The sequence below is a fragment of the Meriones unguiculatus genome, chromosome 4 (assembly GCF_030254825.1).
Source record: "Meriones unguiculatus strain TT.TT164.6M chromosome 4, Bangor_MerUng_6.1, whole genome shotgun sequence".
Lineage (NCBI taxonomy): Eukaryota > Metazoa > Chordata > Mammalia > Rodentia > Muridae > Meriones > Meriones unguiculatus.
The window spans coordinates 69,921,958-69,941,986 of NC_083352.1; the positions used below are offsets into that span (position 1 = coordinate 69,921,958).

General features: G+C 37.5%; 1 protein-coding gene across 6 annotated transcripts in view; it reads left to right on the plus strand.

The window, feature by feature from the left end:
- The window catches only part of Adk (adenosine kinase), a 422,206-nt gene that overhangs the window by 39,707 nt on the left and 362,470 nt on the right, over positions 1 to 20,029 (plus strand). For all 6 annotated transcript variants that reach the window (XM_060382086.1, XM_060382091.1, XM_060382090.1 and 3 more), the window contains exons 2-3: positions 1,103 to 1,177; positions 12,735 to 12,788. In XM_060382086.1, coding sequence (XP_060238069.1) covers positions 1,103 to 1,177; positions 12,735 to 12,788 — 129 coding nt within the window. The remainder of the gene's footprint in view (positions 1 to 1,102; positions 1,178 to 12,734; positions 12,789 to 20,029) is intronic.

Here is a 20,029-nt window from a genome sequence, read left to right on the forward strand (position 1 = left end):
TTGCTTCAAAAAGTTGTTCATGGTCATCTTGCAATCCTATGTTGGTTTCAAAATGTTATATGGCCACTGATGACTACTTTGTTATGCCTACCTTACAACCATGTCTTTAGTCAGGAGGGACTAGTGTGTTTCTGTTTCTGTAACCTTACCTATTTTGCCTACCAAATCCTGTTTGGAAACCCCCTACCCCTGAGCTATAAAAGCCTTGTCTTCCTCCCATGCAGTGCCGAATCCTACCTTAGGCGGTGGTAGCCCATGTACACAAATAAGCTTGCTGTAATTAATTAGTTTGGCCATGATGATTTGGGTTGGTTGTCTTTCTCCTCCCATCTTTGGGATTCTCTTACCATTCTGAGCTGAGAGTTGGTTTTTGTGTCCACAGTATAGAGTAATGGGCTTTTTAGGAAATTGCATGTCCCTAAACATGTTTGTTTATGTTGATGATTATATTAGTTATTTTTCTGTTGCTGATATAAAACACCATGGCCACAAACAACTTATGCAACAAACTTTATTTTACCTTACAACTCCAGAGGGAGAGTACATAATGTTGGGGGAGGCATGGCTGCAGGCTACCAGAGCAGGAAATTGCAAGTACAAAGCCTTGAGGGAACTGGAGTAGGGTAAGGCTATAAATTCTTACTGCCTGCTCCCAGTGGTGTAGTTTTCCTGAGAGGTTCTGCCTCCTAAAGATTCCACGTATAAGGCTTTTTATTGCTAAGTTAGTCACCTAGGTGAGTATGCAATTGTGCAGTTCTTATTCTCGCTGTACTTGACTGTTTTGTCACTTGCTGAAAGAGAGGTGTTTAAACCAAATAAGATTGTGTGTTTAGGGCCAAGATATAGCTCAGTAATAGGGCTCATACTCAGTATCTGCCAGAACACCATGTGCTCTCAACCACTGAGCCATCTTGCTAGCCCAAAAATCTTTTTTTTCTAAAGAACTTTGTATTAGAACTTTGTTATTATCTCTAAAACATTGTCTTACATGTAATTGGTAAATCAGAGGTTTAAACTAGGATGTCAGGCTTATACTCAAGTGAAGATATATTTCTTTTCATATTTGTGTTTTCTAACTTTTGCCCCCCCCCTTTTTTTTTAGTGAAAATGTGCTGTTTGGAATGGGAAATCCTCTTCTTGACATCTCCGCTGTGGTAGACAAAGATTTCCTTGATAAGTAAGTATTAACCACTTCATATATACAGCAGCAAACATCCCGGAAGAGAGAACTGATTAAATTGGAATTGAGCTGGTAGGATGGTTCAGTGGGTAAAGACGCTCCCTGCCCAGGCTGACAACCCTGGGATCTACATGGTGGAAGGAGAAAACTAATTCCTGCAGGTTGACCTCTGACCTGCCCCCCACGAGCATGACTTGCTCTTGTGCACGTGTGTGCACGCGCACATACACACACACACACACACACACACACACAAACAATAAATGAGTAAACACCTACCTATAACAAGACCCTACCAATAACAAAAACTCTGCAGAAAAAAAATTGACCATATATCACTGTCAATTGGAGGGAAACTCATGAAGTCGAAATTTTAGTTCACTGTTGTTTATTGATTAATAAATTACCACAGTTATTATGTAATAGTCACGGTGATTCATACCTGTAACCTAAGCACTCAGAAGACTGAGTCAGGAGGATCATCGTAAGTCTGAGGCGGGTCTGAGTTACATGATAGAATGTCTGAAACATACAAACAAAAAAGAAGCAACACAAAACACAATGGTGTTGGGTAACTGCATTTTCACATGCAAGAGAGTAAAACTGAGTTCCTACTTCATACTGTATAGAAAAATTAACCCAAAACGGGACAAAACCCTAACCTTAACTAAAACTATAAATATCTTAGAAAAAAAAGTGTAAATCTTTGTTCTGCTTTTAGCACTAGATTATTAAATTCAATATTAGTAAAAGCATAAGCAATAGAAGAAAAAAATGAGACTTTATTCAAAAAGATGAAATTTTCTGCATCAAGACACTGTCTAGAAATTGAGGTCTGGGGATGTAGCTGGATGGTGTTTGTCTAGCATGTATAAGTTTCTGGATTCAATACCAGCACATGAATGTGTATGTACATGAAAGCATATGAATGTGTTCATACACAAAATCAGGCCAACCCGTGTGGTAGGAGCAAGTCATGTAAGGGTCTGGCATTTTTAGTATTTAGATCAGTGGTTCTCAACCTTCCTAATGCTTTGACCCTTTAATACAATTCCTCATGTTGTAGTGATCCCCAACCATAAAATTATTTACATTGCTGCTTCCTAATTATAATTTTGCTATGTTATGAATCATAATATAAATACCCGATAGATATACAGGATATATGATATACTGCCCCAAAGGGGTCAAGACCTACAGGTTGAAAAATGCTGATTTAGAAGATTTAAAAAGTTTTTATACCTAAAATGCAAAACCAGGGTTATTGAGATGGCTCCTCAGATAAAGACTTGTCACCAAACTTGATGCCATGAGTTCTTTTCCTGGATGTAGAAGAAGACTCACTCCTCCAAGTTGTCTTCTAATCTCTGTCTCTGTCACTGCCTTGTCTCTGTTAGAGGCATTTCCTCAACAGAGGCTCCTTCTTCCCAAGTGACTCGAGTTTGTCTTACATTGACAAAAACTAACCAGTACATTGCTGTATTCCTTTCATTCAAGTGTAAATAGAATATAGGTTAGAAAAATATGTGTAATTGCTTCAAAACTTGTTCATTTCAGTTGTAATTAGTGTATTAAGTTGTACTGATCGACTTAAAAATTTATTGTTTTATTAATTACAGTTTATTCACTTTTTATCCCCCCTGTAGCTCCCTCTCTCATCCTCTCCCAATCCCACCCTTTCTCCTTCATCTCCTCCCATGCCCCTCCCCAAGTCCACTGATATTTGAGGTCCTCCTCCCCTTCTCTCTGATCCTAGTCTATCAGTTCTCATCAGGACTGGCTGCATTGTCTTTTTCTGTAGCTTGGCAAGGCTGCTCCCCCATCAGGGGGAGCTGATCAAAGAGCTAGCCACTGAGTTCATGTCAGAGACAGTTCCTATTTTTAGGGAACCCACTTGGACACTGAGCTGCCATGGGCTACATCTGTGCAGGGGTTCTAGGTTATCTCCATGAATGGTCCTTGGTTGGAGTATCAGTTTCAGAAAAGACCCCTGGGCCCATATATTTTTGTTTTCCTGCTCTCCTTGTGGAGCTCCAGTCCCCTCCAGATCTTTCTATCTCTTCCTTCTTTTATAAGATTCCCTGCACTTTGCCCAAAGTTTGGCTATGAGTCTCAGCATCTGCTTTAATACCTAGCAGGGTAGTCTTTCAGAGGCCCTTTGTGGTAGGTTCCTGTCCTATTCCCTATTTTCTTTCTCTTCTGATGTCCATCCCATTTACCTTTCTTAATAAGGATTGATCATTTTACCCAGGGTCCTCCTTCTTGTTTAGCTTCTTTAGGTGTACAAATTTTAGTATGTTTATCCTATATTATATGTCTAATATCCACTTATAAGTGAGTATATACCATGTGTGTCTTTCTGCTTCTGGGTGACCTCACTCAGGATGATCTTTACTAGTTACCACCATTTGCCTGCAAATTTTATGATTCCTTGTTTTTAATTGTTGAGTTGTATTCCACTGTGTAAATGTACCACAATTTCTGTATCTATTCCCCAACTAAGGACATCTGTGTTGTTTCAAGCTTCTGGCTATTACAAATAAAGCTTCTACAAACATGGTTGAGCAAATGTCCTTATAGTATACTTGGGCATCTTGGATGTATGCCTAGGAGTGGTATAGCTGGATCTTGAGGAAGCACTGTTGCTAATTGTCTGAGAAAGTGCCAGATTGATTTCCAAAGTGGTTGTACAAGTTTACATTCCCACCAGCAATGGAGTAGGGTTCCTCTTTCTCCACATCCTCTCCAGCTTGTGTTGTCACTTGAGTTTTTGATCTTAGCCATTCTGATGGGTGTAAGATGAAATCTCAGGGTCGTTTTGATTTGCATTTCCCTGATGGCTAAGGATGCTGAGCATTTCATTTAAGTGTTTCTCTGATATTCCTCTATTGAGAATTCTCTGATTAGCTCTGTACCCCATTTTTTAATTGGGTTACTTGATTTTTTGCTTTTTAACTTCTTTAGTTCTTTATATATTCTGGATATTAGCCCTCTGTCAGATTTAGGGTTGGTGAAGATCCTTTCCCAGTCTCTAGGCTTTCATTTTGTTCTGAAAACAGTGTCCTTTGCTTTACAGAAGCTTTTCAGTTTTATGAGGTCCCATTTATTGATTGTTGATCCTAGAGCCTGTGTTGTTGGTGTTCTGTTCAGGAAGTTGTCTCCTGTGCCAATGAGTTCAAGATTCTTCCCCAAAAAGAAAAGCTTAATAATATTCTTCTTGATTAGGTTTTCAAAACATTTCAAGTGTCAAAACTATTTTGTCTGTATGTGTGTGTAGGCAGTTAAAGAGATTCAACATTGGCTATCTTTCTGTATTGCTCTCCCTTTACTTTGTTCAATCTCTCCTTGAATCTGGAGCTTCCTTTTTAGGTAGGTTTGTTGGCCAGCAAGTCCCTGTAATCCACCTCTCTCCACCTCCCTGTGCTGTTGTTACAGACCTCTGTGCTTGGATTTATATGGGTGCTAGGGATTTAGATTTAGGTTCTCATGCTTGTACAGCAAGTACTTACCCCTGAGCCATCTTCCTAGCCCCCAACACTTCAGTTCTTGAATTGGAAACTTGCTAATTTGCCTAGAATTGACATGTTTTCAGAATACAACCAAATATTGTTGTTTTAAAATAAGAAAAAAATAGAATGTTTACATACTTGCTATATGATTATTTTTCAAATAGTCTGTTTATTTTCTTATTATAAAGGTAGTTTTTTTCTCTGAATTAAGAACAAAATATGGATCTATAATTGAAAATAAAAACAGAATTAAGTTAATCAGCTCTGATGTATCCAACTTGGCAAGATATCAAAACTGAAAATTAATAGGCTTATTTATGATTTAAAAAAGAAAAAAAAACAGGCTACTGGAAAGATGTATGCTGTACTGAAGAGAGTGCAGTTATGTGGGGAAATGTAGATGAACATTGGTCTTATATAGAGAGTAAAGGAAGAGGATCCATCCGTATTAATAGAAAGGGAAAGAAGGATTATATAGGGTAGGATTAGTAGGTCAAAGTCACAAAAGAGGAAGAAGGGAGTTAATGGAATGGTGATCGGAAAAAAGTGACATAAGTAGAATTGAAAATACCCTGTTTAATTAGCCTTTTTGAACAATTCTGTATTTTCTCACAGATATAAATCTTTGACTCATTGGTAGGTAGAGAAAGCATGCATGTAATATGGTGTTTAATTTTATCTTAAAGTTGATTGTAAATTTCACTATAAAATCAATATAAATTATTTATAAATGAATCATTTGTATAAATAAAAATACATTATAAATGGATGTATGGTAAGTTTGAGATGTCAATTTTGAATTTTTGAATCTTGAATTTTTGAATGTCAAGTGAGATTGTATACACACGATTGTTTGGTTCACACACTAGACACACACTTTACCACTAAGTTGTCTTGTCTTCCCTGTCTTGTCTTTTCCTTTCCCTCCCTCCCTTCTCCCTCTTTCCTCCTCTTTCTTTTTCTGATAAAGTCTTGGTATATATCAGTCCTGACTGGCCTGGAGTTTGTTGTGTTGAGTAGCCTGGCCTTGTGCTTATGAGAATCTAACTTCTGTAGTGCTGGGTTGTTGTTGTGACTGTGCCACTCTCCGTGGCTCAGTTAATTATTTTCTTTTTTAAGGAAGCGTCTTATCTCTGCCCCAGGCTGACCTCAAACTTCTGTCATTTTTCTGTTTCACCCTCCTGAAGTTACAGGCACCCAGCACCGTGCTTGGTTTGGTCAGTGCTAGGGGTCAAACCTAGGTCTTTGTTCATGTTATCAACCAAGCCACACCCCAGATGGCAGCTTAGATTTTATTACAAAATTGTATTCTTCTCTTCATGGGTGTGTACCTTCTGTGAGATTTATTCTAGTGGTGCTGATTGTAGTCACAAAAGATAAAACCTGAAATCCTAACAGATCAAAGTTGTTTGTTTGTTTGAGACATGGCCTGTTTATGTGTCTGGTCTGGAACTCATTATGTAGATCTCGGTGGCCTCAAAATCATAGAGATCTATTTACTTGCCTTTGCCCTCTTGAATGCTGGGATTAAAGCATGCAACACCTTGTCCTGTGATCAAAGTTCTCAGTCTAAAATCCCTGAGGTCTAAAAATTCTCCAAAGAACAGATTAAATTCTCAGTTTTAAATCAGGGGAGGTGAAATCTCCAAAGCTGTGTTTTCTTGTGGGGGGTTGGTGCGGGATTCTGACAGACTGTGTGAGTGGTAGATGCGTATTTCCAGTTGTTTGTAGACTTGTTGAATCAGGTTAGGTGGAACAAACACCTCTCTATCTACCCAGTAAAACTTGATTGGATGAGTATGTATACAGCGCTTTCAGAGGAGGTGAGTGTATGAATCTGAATGATAGGGAAGATCTATTACCACCAGATCAGCCTGAGCTTGCAGGTAACAAATACAGAAAGACCAGTGGTCTCTTAGATCTGTGAGGCAGTTTTCTTCTGATTTCTTATTTCTTAGATATCAGAACGTAAGGTTCCCAGGCCCTTGGATTTCACAATTTACTTTACCTCCTCCCTGTCTCTTTTGTCTTTCACCTTGGACTGAGAATTAGTTGCACAATTATCTTTCTTGCATCCAAGTCTCTATCTTGCTGCAGATTACCTCTTGTAAAACTTCTTTACCTCTGTAGCCACAGCAAGTAATTCCTATATATCTTCTCTTATACATCTGTATATGTACATATGTATATATCCTGTTGGCTCAATTTTTCTTGAAATCGATTACTTACGTACATTAGGTATTAGGAGAGCCAGGTAGAATTCCTTCTTACTGCGTTACTTAACAATATAATAATGGGAAATGTTTATTATTCTCTTGTGAAATTATTCCCTTGCAAAAAAGCTGTGATAATGCAACAGCATATATTTCAGGCCTCCACGAGGCTGAGTGCATTCCTAAAGTGTAGTGTTGAAGGTGTTTTCAAGGACCATGCATTCAAGGCTAGCCTGGACTACAGTGCAAGGCCTTCTCTCAAAAGCAGAAAAAAAAAAAAGTCTGTGATAAGTTATGAAGCTACTTAATGTGGGAAAAGCTAATTATTACTGCCACTTGAAAAATAAAATCTCAACTGTAATGGCAAAGCAATAGCCAGCCATTCAAACTTATAAAATTTGTAGACCTTAGCCACTCTTCAAATACGAATGCTAGAATTTAAAAATCACAGAATTGGAAATGTGTGAAGAATACAAGAAGCCAAGTGTGGTGTATGCTTGTAATTTTAGTACTTTGGTCAGGAATACTAAAAGGAGTCATATTTTAAGGCCAGCCTTGTCTATGTTGGGAAAAACTAGAACAAGCCAGCCAAACAAACAAAGCCCACAAATAAAATGCAATAAATTTCTTCTTACAAACTACTTAATCATGTGTTACATCTGTACCTTTCCTCATAGTGTAGTGTTTGACTTCACAAAATAAGAATTCAACAAGACCAGCTAGCTTCTGAAGACACTCACTAATATAGAGATGCCTACAGTGTTATAAAACATTAAATGGTAAAAATTATTTGGACTGTTGACGATAATAGCCTTATTTTTAAAGTAATGGACATTGAACCTGGAGCCTTACACTTGCCAGGCACAGCTCATAGCCCTGATTTTCAAAAACAGAAACAAAAAAAAGCTCTGGGTGGTTGCATGCCTTTAATTATCTGGAGTCAGAGGCACCTCTGAGTTTGAGGCCAGTCTGGTCTACAAAGCAAGTTCCAGGACAGCCAGGGCTACACAGAGAAACCCTATCTTGAAAAAAAAAAAAAAAGGGACATTTTGTTTCTTTATTATGTGTGTCTCTGTGCTTGCACATTCACATACCTTAGAGTGCACATGGAAGTCAAAGGACAACTTCTGGAATAGGTTCTCATTCCACCTCATGAGTCTTTGGGATTGAACTCTGGTCTTCTGGCTTGTTGGAAAGTGACCTTATCCATGGAGCCATGTGCCACCCTCTCCCTGTGGACTTGTACATTCCTACTGCTTCTGTCAGAAAAACTAGATGTTTCACTTTGTCTAATAGATGTCAGTTTCAAAACTATTTCTGATGTTAGCTTTTTTAAAATGTGTAACGTTCTTGCTCCAGATAGATCGGCAAGTTGTAGTAAGTATTTGCATGTTTACATATTCTTGACTTTCTGGAAATGTCAGAGCACTTTGTAAATTTTGTTTGAGGATTTAGTACACTTAGTGAAATTTTGAAAATGGACTTCAGTATGAAAAAAGAGTCTATTTTCAATAAAAGCAAAAATATGGAAAAAAAAAAAGAAAGAAAATGGACTTCAATTGGTCATTTCCCTCCCTACTTGACAGCTCATCTTTCTGTTTTTTTCTGCCTTCTAATTATCTGAGTTTCCTTCCTTGGCATTTTCTTCTGATTTAGCTTTACGAGTAGCAGGTGGTGTTTATTCCCTATGCTCTCCACCCACTCCCTCAGGAAGCTCCTCTCCATGCACAATGCACGGATCTTAGACATATTTTGCTGATAGTCTGAAGCTTATTCCCTTTCAGGAAATGAAGGAATATGGGTTTGGTCCATTATTCAGACAGAAAGCAAGAGATGAGGCTGAGCAGGCCCAGGCAGGCACGGACTGAGCGTGATTACAGAGAACTATTACCCACTATTTTCAATTGTTAGTATTATTTTTCTTATAATTCAGTGTGCTATGTGTTCATCTTTATATCATTTCCAGCACTGGAATTAAGATACGTAAAGAACTTTAGAAATGTATAATTTTTTTGATTGCGTTTTTGCGCAGATAAGAAGGTGTGCACAACTTTCGGGAGTTGATTCTCTCCTTTTGCTATGTGGCTCCCAGCATTGAATTTAGGTCTTCAAACGTGGTGACAGGTACCTTTACCTGCTGAACCATCTTATTTCTATCCTCCTATCCATGGAGATTTTGGTATATCTCATCAGAGTCTTGGATAGTCTTTCATAGTTCTTTAAGTCACTAGAGTTATAATAAGCCAAGTCTACACACTTATTAATCTTATTGGTAAGTGCTTATGTTTTGCTTTTGACCTAGTTATTTATGAATGTGGCTTTTTTGCTCACTGCTGTAACTTTGCTGTCATTGTTGGTATACTTGGAGTGCTTTTGATGCAAAGATACTTATGCCACTATTGTCTATTTTATTGTATAATTTGGCTTGTGAAGTGTCCTGTCATGTTCTTGTTTCTCAAATCTATCTTCAAAAATTAAATAAATGTCTTCCAAAAACAAGAGACACCAAAGGTAATTATGGAAGGAGACTAAGAAATACTGAGCAGGAGATGGGAAAGAAATCTTAAGAGGTAGATGATTTTATGACAAGGACTTGTCATTCATACCAGATGTAGTGACGTTAGGCCTAACAGAGTTTATCATGCTTGTTAATAGAATGCCAGTTTGACCTCAGCTAGGTAAGCCACAGTGGAGTGGTGGGAAGAGAAGCCAGAACAAACTGTTAGAAAAGAAACAGGAAGTGTACTGGTTCAGTTTGTTGACGTGGCCCAAGAGCTCAGCAGTGACACATTCTGAAATTTTCTCCCATGACATGAATAACTGTTTAAAAAAGAATAGGAAAAGTTAAGCTTATGAAGAATATATTTTGTTTTATATATTCAGGTTTAAAATCTAGTTGAGCCCTTTTCTTTAAGATTCTCTAATTTAGTTATTTCCTATCTGGTTTGCTGATGAGAAGTTAAAACACTGTTTCATAAAATCTGTACCTTTTTGCTGTTGTTTTACTCTTAATCTGTTTCTTTAGCCTGAATGTGAGTCGAGCAGTCTACAGAGTGTTGTGGTGGGTAAAACTTTTGGCTTCCTCCATTTTCATCCTTCGTAATTACACACACACACACACACACACACACACACACACCTGTCTACATCTCTCTACACATACATATATATGTATATATATTCATATATGTAGTGTGTACTCAAGTAACTTTGTTACTGTTTATGACCATGCTGTGCCAATACAGCAATGCTGTCTTCATGACTGTTTGCAGATACATGGGCTTCATTGGAAATACATGCATTAACTTCACCTTTTTTTTTTTTTTTTTTTTTTATGAAATTTTACATGCTCAATTCTTCGGTAGTTTTACTGTTTGTAGAAGTGCTTAAATTGTCCTGTTTTACCCAGTGGGGACATGGCTTCCCACTTGTGCCCTTTGGATGTCATCCACAGTGACTTAAAAAACCTTTCGGTTCTTAATCTCCATGCCATAGTAGTCATCAGAGAAATAAGCTTGTTTGTTTCTGTCTTTTAAAAGACTCATAAAAGTTATACACGCTTTAAACTGCCTTCCCTCGAGCTAGTGGAATTACTCTTTTTGCAGAGGTGGAAGCCTTCCAAAAAAGTAGGAAGGGTTGTATACTTATTACTAGGATCGGCACTTTTTGGCTTGGGTATTAACCCTGTGACACGGATAGTTTTATCCCTGTTAGAGAAATTAAGTAGCTTTGCCTAATTTGACTTTTAATCTCATGTGGAAGGTTTTCTTTCTGTGGGTTAGAGGCAAGGTAAGAGGGTCTTTTCCCAAACCTCACTTCCGCATCTGCTGCTTACTGATGTACATCTCATTTTCATTTGCTAAGTTAAAGTAGAAAAAAATATTGTGAAATTCTAATGTACCATTTTGTTGTATCTGATTTTAGGGGGTGTCTTTGTGTTTCAATCTCATAAATGGTTATAGATTCCTTTCCTCAAAGAATTTTAAAACAGGGTCTCTCTGTATAAACCAGGCTGGCCTCAAACCTCAGAGAGACCTGCTTCTGCTTTCCTAGTGCAGGGATCAAGGTGTATGCCACTGCACCCAGAAGGATACTTTTCTAAATCATGTCTTTTGCAAGATAACAGAGAACAAGTTGTGCTTTGCGTCATTCTCAGAAGAACTTGGTGGGAAGTTGATTTTCAGATACTACGTTGGAGTTTTCCTTCTTGGCTTATTGATTTGAAACACTGAGGGTTAGGCAGGCGAGGTGCGTCAGGTGGAGAAGGTGCTTGTGCTGTAAACATGATAGCCTGAACTTGATCCCTAAAAGCCACCTTAGGAAGAGAACTGAATTTCAGAAGCTATCCTCTGATTCCAGCCCTTGTGCTGTACATAGCATGTTTATGCCTGTATTCACAGGATATACACATACATAAATGAATAATAAAACTGAGGGAAATCAGGTGTGACAAATGGTCTGTCATTCCAGCACTCGTAAGACAAAGGCAAGATGACTGAACATTTAAGGCTACCCTGTGCTGAGTGACAGGCCAACTTGAGCCACCAGGACAGCCTAAGTTACACAGTAAGACTGCTAAAACAACCACTCCTTCCAAAACCAAGACAGCTAAGTTTGCTCACTTAGACCTGTTTCTGCCTCCTTATTGCTAAGATTATAGGTGTTCACAAGACTCCTTTTTTCTCCCCAGTGCGTTTGTGTTAGCTCAACAGTCTGTTCCCACTGCTTGTTGGATTGTAATAGAACTTTCAGCATTGTCAGTTATTTGAATTCTACCCTGAAAATTACACATGAGCTTATTATTTGATTAGCCTCCTCAGTATTCTTGAAAGCAAAACTTAGAAACAGCACCAGGTTAGCTGGTTACATCATTTGAGACATGGAATTCTGGGAGGTATACTTTGAAAAGCTACTAAGGCTCTTTGCCTTTCACCTCCCCTGAACACACAATGCTGGAAATAAAGCCTAGAGCTTCATACAAGTTAGATGCGGTCATTTATATTTATGTGGGTTAACTGAGGTGACATGTTCCATCCTGAATGTGGATGGTAGCGTCCCATGGCTTGAGGACCTTTACCACATAAAAAGGAGAAAGCTAGCTGAGCATAAGCATTTGTCACTCTCTACTTCCTGTGGGTGCAATATGACCAGCAGCCTTTTATGCCTACTGCCATGCCATCCTCAACATGATGGGCTTCCTCAGATTGTGAGTCAGAGTGAACCCTTCTTCCTTAAGTTGTTCTGGTGAGGTGTTTTTGCCGTAGTGACTAACACTCAGAAAAGTGTTTTGTAATTACTGGATTACACTCATTATTGGTCTTTTGGTTTTATTTTTGAGACAGGGTTTCTCTGTGTAGCCTTGTCTGTCCCGGACTCACTTTGTCTGGCCTCGAACTCAGAGGTCCACTCTGCCTCCCAAATGCTAAGATTTAAGGCATAGGCCACAACACCTGGTTCTCATTATAGGTCTTTTTTCTCAGGATGTCGTGTTTACCTGAATATTTCACAAAGTGTTAGGGAAGAGTTGATACTGTTAATTTCAATATAGCTATGTCAAGTGGTTTTTCTTGATAAATTGTTATAAACAGTTATGAATAAACATCTATTCCAAAGTAATCATTTCTTAGGACATTGTCTCATTTCTGCCGTTTCTGGCAAAGCTGGTGATGTCTTATCAGTTAAGTCATAGGCATCTGACAGGGTTGTGGTACTTATTTCATACTCAGATAGACCGTACACTTCAATTTGATTGGGTTAAATGTAGTCAGATGTCTAATTGAGGCAAGTATGTTTGCATATTTACCTGACTAGTGTGTTGTTTATGTGTTACAGGTATTCTCTGAAACCAAATGATCAGATCTTGGCTGAAGACAAGCACAAGGAATTGTAAGTTCATTCAACCTCAGTTTATACTGTTCACTCTATGAAGTAGATGTTTGTAAGCCACTTGATTTAAGTATTATTTATATTATAGACATTATATATGTAAAGTAACACTATCATTTATATATATGTAACACTATAGCTACACTACATATATATACTTGTAAGTAACACTATCATATATGTAAGAAACACATCATTTCTTTTTCTTCCCCTAGATAAAACAAAAAATTCATAGCTAATTTTGTAGTTTTATTTAGTACTTTTTCTAGCACTTGCTAAAGATGAGGAAACATGATTTTATTTCTTTTAGAGCTTTATACAAAAGTAAATACTTATCCATTGTTTAGTATAAAGTAAAATACTTCAAACATGGAGCTTGAAATGTCATTGCTTTAACATTTTTTAATGTACTTCTTTTAGAATTCTATTTTTTCACTTTTGAGAAAATGGGATGCTGGGATGTTTTCTATGACATTTTTCTGCTGGAAGGTATATTTAAAAGATTGCCATCTGACAAGGACTGTCAATATTTCAGTTGCAAATGATAGGCTTGGGAAGTTTGAAACTTATGTTAGTCTTTTATGTATCTGGAAGCTTTAAAATTTTTATATGCTTCTAATTTTTTTAAGCTGGTCTATTTTTTCTTCGTTTTCAGTAAGAGAAATACTGGTAATGTTGACGATTATATAAACAGCCAACATCAATACTGTAAAAGGAAGAATTGGAGGACTTTGATTCTAATTTTATCCTTAGGTTGCACCAGGCTACTTATTCTGCATATTAATTAGGTATCTGTCCTAATTTATAAGTATGTTGATTTTCCAAGGTGCCTTGGACATTTTCTTAGTGTACTAGATATACTTTCATATTAAAGACATTTTATTTATTTATGTAGAGAAAAGTTCTCCTTTTGTAGTTTAGTCTGTCAATGTATCACAGTGTTCCCAGGGTGATTCTGAGCTCAAGGTAACCCTCTGCCTGCCAGATGCTGGGATTGTGGGTTGTAGAAGAGAGCCACAGCACCCTGTAGCCATTTTATCTTCATATTTACTTAATTTAGTTTTCATTTGTATACTCATGTACATGCACACTGTATCCTGTTTGCTATGTAATAGTTTAATCATTGGTCTTTCAGTTTGTTTTAATGTTTACTTAGAAGTTGGTTAGCTGTCCGAGATACAGCTCACCTCCTTGTTTAGAGCTTGACTAATGATTTCTTCTTGTAATTTATTATGAAAAAACGTTTATAACATTTAATTTTACCTGATATATAAAAATGTAATTATGGGAAAATTAAACATTTACTCTACATTGACCCACATATTCACCATATGGATTTTATTATTTATGTTTTATTGTGCTTATTTATCACCATGTTTTGTCCACTCATTTATTTGTTTGTTTATTTATTTAACTTTGGGTTCATTTTCAAATAAGTTTCAGAAGTCAGAATACTTCCCCCTAAATTAAGAGTTCTTGTTGTTGTTCTAAATTTGCTTATATTAGAAATTTGAGTAAGTAAAATCATATATATGACTTTTTATGTTAATATACGACCCTTTATTTCCTCCTCTTTTTCTTTATTTCTTCTTTTCCCTCTGTCACCCTCTTTTGGCATAGACGTTCTCTATGTAGCCCTGGTTGGGTTGGAATTCCCTTTGCCTAACATGCTGGCTTTGAACTCATAGAGATCTATCTGCTTGTGCTTCTTGAGTGCTGGTGTGACAGCCATGCTGGGCTAGTCAGTTTGATTTTTAGATAGATCATTATTGTTGCATGTGTCGTTTAAGTCCTTTTAAATACTGATTAGTAGGCATTTTTTTGTTGTTGTTTATTTTTTTTATTTTTATTTTTTTTCTGTTTTGAGACAAGGTTTGTCTGTGTAGCCTTGACCGTCCTAGAACTCACTCTATAGACCAGGCTGCCCTCAAACAGATCTTCCTGCCTCTGCCTCCTGAGTGCTGGGATTAAAGGTTTGCCCTACCACTCCAGGCTTTAGTATGGCATTTTGATCTGAATAGTTTATCTGTTCTTTGTTGATAAATATTGGCAGTTGGGTGACTTTACTTTGATTGTTTTCTGTCATGTAGTTTTTTGAGCTATATACTAACAAAAACTCCCAATTGAATATGAATAGAACCTGATTTATCAACAGCTCTTCATGAAAGATGTTTATAATAATCTCATTTGTGTCTTTGAAATTTAAATAGCCAAGAATCTCACAGAGAAGGTAGAAATGCTCTTCACCTTAGTTTGATTGGTACTGATTGTATGCATTATTGAATTACTGAATTTTACTATATTCCCTATAAAGATGAAAAAAATGTTTTATATCTGTTAAGAAGGATAGCCCAAGTCTCTGTGCTCAAGTCAAAGGTTTTAAAAGACCTGGAATACAGATATAACACAGAGTTTTGGCTGAGAGGACAGCCCAGTCAGTGAAGACCTTGCCAGGCACAGGCACCTGAGTGTGAACTCTGGAACACAGCGACACAAGCACAGTGTGCTCCTGTAGCTGTTCTAGAACACAGGGACACAAGCACAAGCACAGTGTGTTCCTGTAGCTGTTCTAGCAGTGAGAGGGACACAGCAGAACTCCCTGAAGCCTGTGGGACAGCATGCTTGCTGTATGCAGTGACGAACCACAAAAGAGAGACCCTGCTTAAAACAAGATGGGATGTGAAACCAACACCTGAGTTGTCCTCTGACCTCCACATGTTTGCTGTGGTATACATCCACTTACACACATGTAAAGTAGATACATAGACACATACATTCATACATGTGTACACATACTCCAAAACAAAGCAGAAAACCCTAAAATGTAATTATCTAATTAATGAGGCATATGTTATTCTCATAAAACACTACTATTGGTTCTTACATTCAAAATAATCTTGACTCATCATGATATTCTAAAAACATCAGTGGATACTATCATATTAGCTCATCTATCTACAGCATACCCTGATTCAATGTATACAAACAGAAGCTTCCACCATACTGATAGTTGGCATTGCTTTCTGTAGAATAACTATGTTTTTATTAAGAATAGACTTAGTTTCTAAAATCTTATGATTCGAATTCCATGAACAGTCACTCATGCTTCGTGGAGATTCTCTGCAACCACTTTCTGGAAAACCCACTTGCCACACTGGGAAAAAAGCTGGTCAGTAGAGACATTTGTTTCTCTAAGCAGAATGATTCTCCTTGTTTCTACACACTGGATATTCTATTTTAGGGGATGGCTTTAAGTTAGTGAAGTGGAGTGATTACAGTTGTGATGTGATTAATCCAAAACTGGGGGCTTGGCTCTGTGAATAATCCCATAACGAAATTGTTTTTTAGTGTTTTGCGTTTGTTTGCTTATTTTTCAAACTCCATTCCAAGTGTAGTTTTATAAGTGGAATAGCTTAAATAAGAAAAATGCAAGTTCTCTAAGTATTTTTTTTTTCCGCTTGTGCCGATTACTGTGTGTAAGCATAACACATCTGTGGAAAAGTACCCGAGAACCAATTTAAAGGGAGAGTGGTTTATTTTGGCTTGGAGACTCAAGAGACTTCAGTAGGTCCGGGGTGGCTTCATCACTGTGTGTGCTGTAAGGGTGTTGTAGAGGAAAGTGTTCTGGGAAACCAGCAAACAGAGATAGAGACAGATATCAAGATGGAGACAGAGGGATGAGAGAAGGAAGGAGAAAAAGATGGGAGAGAGGAAAGGAGAGACAGAGAGAGGACACTTAGGACACATTTCTTTTAAGAGCACAGCACTTCCACCCAGGCCCCACATCTTCCTGCTTTGTATCACGTCTCAGTAATGCCATTAAATTCTTAATCCATTGGCAGGGTAGCACACAGAGTAAGACAGAGCTCCCATGGGTCCTTCATTATCCAAAGTCTCACTTTTGAACATTGTGTTAATGACCAAGCTTTAACAAATGCCAGGGCCTGGAAAGTTCTATCTTTTTTTTTTTTTTTTTAAGATTTATTTATTTACTATGTATACAATGCTCTGCCTGCATGTGAGCCAGCAGGCCAGAAGAGGGCACCAGATCTCATCATAGATGGTTGTGAGCCACCATGTGGTTGCTGGGACTTGAACTCAGGACCTTTGGAAGAATAGCCAGAGCTCTTAACTTCTGAACCATCTCTCCAGCTCTGGCAGTTGCATTATATATCGAAGCCATATCATTTTACTAGGCACTATTCAAAAATTCTATGTAGTTTTACATATCTGTCATATCTCAATACAGTTATTGTAAATAGATACTTAAGAATAGTTTTTTTTATTTTTGGACAGATCTGCAATGGAAGAAGAAAGCACCATTTTTAAACACATTCATTTTATAAATATATAAATTTTATATTGCTTTGAATATGAATAGTATATTGATATATGATCATGAAGATTCATGTAAGAAAAATTAATAGTTTCTAAAGTTATTAACAAAAACTTGTCCATACTACTTTACAGAGATAGATTAAACTTGATAGCTGAAATAATCTTTTTTTTGCCTACTTTGTTATATTTTACAAAGCAGGGGGAAAAATCTCTCCTAACAGGACTTAGTTTTATTTGCTTGACTTTAAAGACAGACACTCAGGTAAACCTAATGCCCTATCTTGTCATGAATAGGGTGAGAGTCACAGTAATAAAGTGACCTGTTATAGGTTAATACACTGATCAGTCACAACACTGAACCAGAAACTGGTCTCATTCCCTTTTAAATGTCCTCTTTTTTACCAAAAAGCTCCCTGAACACACAGTAGTTGTTTCATTTATTTATTTTTAAAGATTATTTTATTTTGTGTATATGAGTGTTTTGCTGTCATGTACATGTACGTGTACCATATGTGTGCATGGTTCCTGTGGAGACTGAAAGTGGGGGTCTGGTTCCCTGGACCTGGACTTACATATGGGAATAAGCTGCCTTGTGGTTACTGGGAACTAGACCTTAATCTTCTGCAAGAACATCAGGTAATCTTACCAGCTGCATCAACTCCTCATGTCCCTACACAGTAAGTTTTTAAATTTTATTTTAATTTTTATTAATTACAGTTTATTCACTTTGTAGCTCCTATAGCTCCCTCCCTCTTCCTCTCCCAATCCCACCATCCCTCCTACTTCTCCACCCATGCTTCTACCCCCAGTCCACTGATAGGGGAGGTCCTCCTCCCCTTCCTTCTGATCCTAGTCTATCAGGTCTTCCTTTGCATTGTCTTCCTCTGTGGACTGGTAAGGCTGCTTCCCCCTCAGGGGGAGGTGATCAAAGAGCAGGCCAATCAGTTCATGTCAGAGACAGTCCCTGTACCCATTACTATGGAACCCACTTGGACACTGAACTGCCATGGGCTACATCTGTGCAGGGGTTCTAGGTTATCTCCGTGAATGGTCCTTGGTTGGAGAATCAGTTTCAGAAAAGACCTTTGTGCCCAGATTTTTTTGGTTCTGTTGCTCTCCTTGTGGAGCTCCTGTCCACTATTTCCCACTTCTTTCATAAGATTCCCTGCACCCTGCTAAAGTTTGGCTATAAGTTTCAGCATCTGCTTTAATACCCTGCTGAGTAGTCTTTCAGAACATATCTGTGGGAGGCTCCTGTCCTGTTCCCTTTTTCTCTTCCAATGTCCATCCTGTTTACCTTTCTGAGTGAGGATTGATCATCTTACCCAGGGTCCTCCTTCTTGATTAGCTTTCTTAAGTGTACAGATTTTAGTATGTTTATCTGATATTGTATGTCTAATATCCAGTTATAAGTGAGTATATACCATGTGTGTCTTTCTGCTTCTGTGATACCTCACTCAGGATGATCTTTTTCCAGTTCCCACCATTTACCTGCAGATTTAATGATTTCCTTGTTTTTATTGCTGAGTAATATTCCATTGTGTAGATGTACCACAATTTCTGTATCCATTCCTCAGTTGAGGGACATCTGGGTTGTTTCCAGGTTCTGGCTATTACAAATAAAACTGCGATGAACATGGTTGAGCAAATGCCCTTGTTGTGTACTTGAGCATGTTTTGGATATATGCCTAGGAGTAGTATAGCTGGATCTTGAGGAAGCAGTATTCCTAATTGTCTGAGAAAGCGCCAGATTGATTTCCAGAGTGGTTGTACAAGTTTACATTCCCACCAGCAATGGAGGAGGGTTCCCCTTTCTCCACAACCTCTCTAGCATGCCTACACAGTAATTTTAAAGGTTGATATTAGACTTAGTAACTGATAAGGGTGAACACAGTATCTTGCTGCCTAAATTATTATCACAGGACCAATTTGTGATTTTAGAAGTCACCTTAAATGTACAACTAAGTGGGTTGCAGAAAATTGATCAGGTATTGTACATGTCTGACTTCCAAATTGAAGACAGTTAAGATTCTTCAAGGTGAGGCAAAAATTCAAAGGTTTATGTCAGATTAATACAAAAAGCTTATGAAATGTCAGATTTATAATTTAATTGTATTGTGAATTTTATATCTATATATTTTATGAAATAAAATTGAGCCTATTTTGTATTCTTCATTTTCTTGAGTAACTTACTCAGAATCCTCATCACTGGCATTTTTGTTTGCCTTGGATCTCCTTTCTCGAGAACATGCCAAACTTCTTCCATCCTAGGTTTTTTATTCTATGCATGTAACTTTCATTGGGGAATGTAACCTAAGGAACAGTGTCCTGAATTTAGAAACATTTACCTCTTTTGTTTGTTTGCATGTTTGTTTCCAGTGGTGGGGACCAACTCTGGCCTCACGGATGCAGGCAAGCATCTTAATACTGGACTATATCCCAGAAGCCCCAGAATTGTTATTTTAAAACTGTTTTTCTATGTAGTCTTAATTTTTTATAAGGCAACCTTATTACATTGCTTTTTAAATTATTTAAATCCATTATTTAATGAATGAAATCCATTATTTCATTCTTATTAAGTATTTAACCTATGTTAGATTCCTTTGGTCCTTTCTTGCTGATTTCATTAGATTATTTTCTTTTGGATCTCAGACTAAACATCAAGTGAGGTCATTTTAGTCTTAAACATATTGCACAAATGATGTGTTTGAACTTTTCATATAAGTTTAATGGTGGACTCTAAGAAGATTATACCTAAAGGGATTACTTAATAAATGAAAACAGGGGTAAATAGCAAATCATTAATTTAAAGCCAAAGTGATATTTGAGAGACAAATGCTATATTCCTATCAGTATTCAGTAGGATTGTTTGTTCCAGGTCAGCCTAGGTTCCATAAACTTAT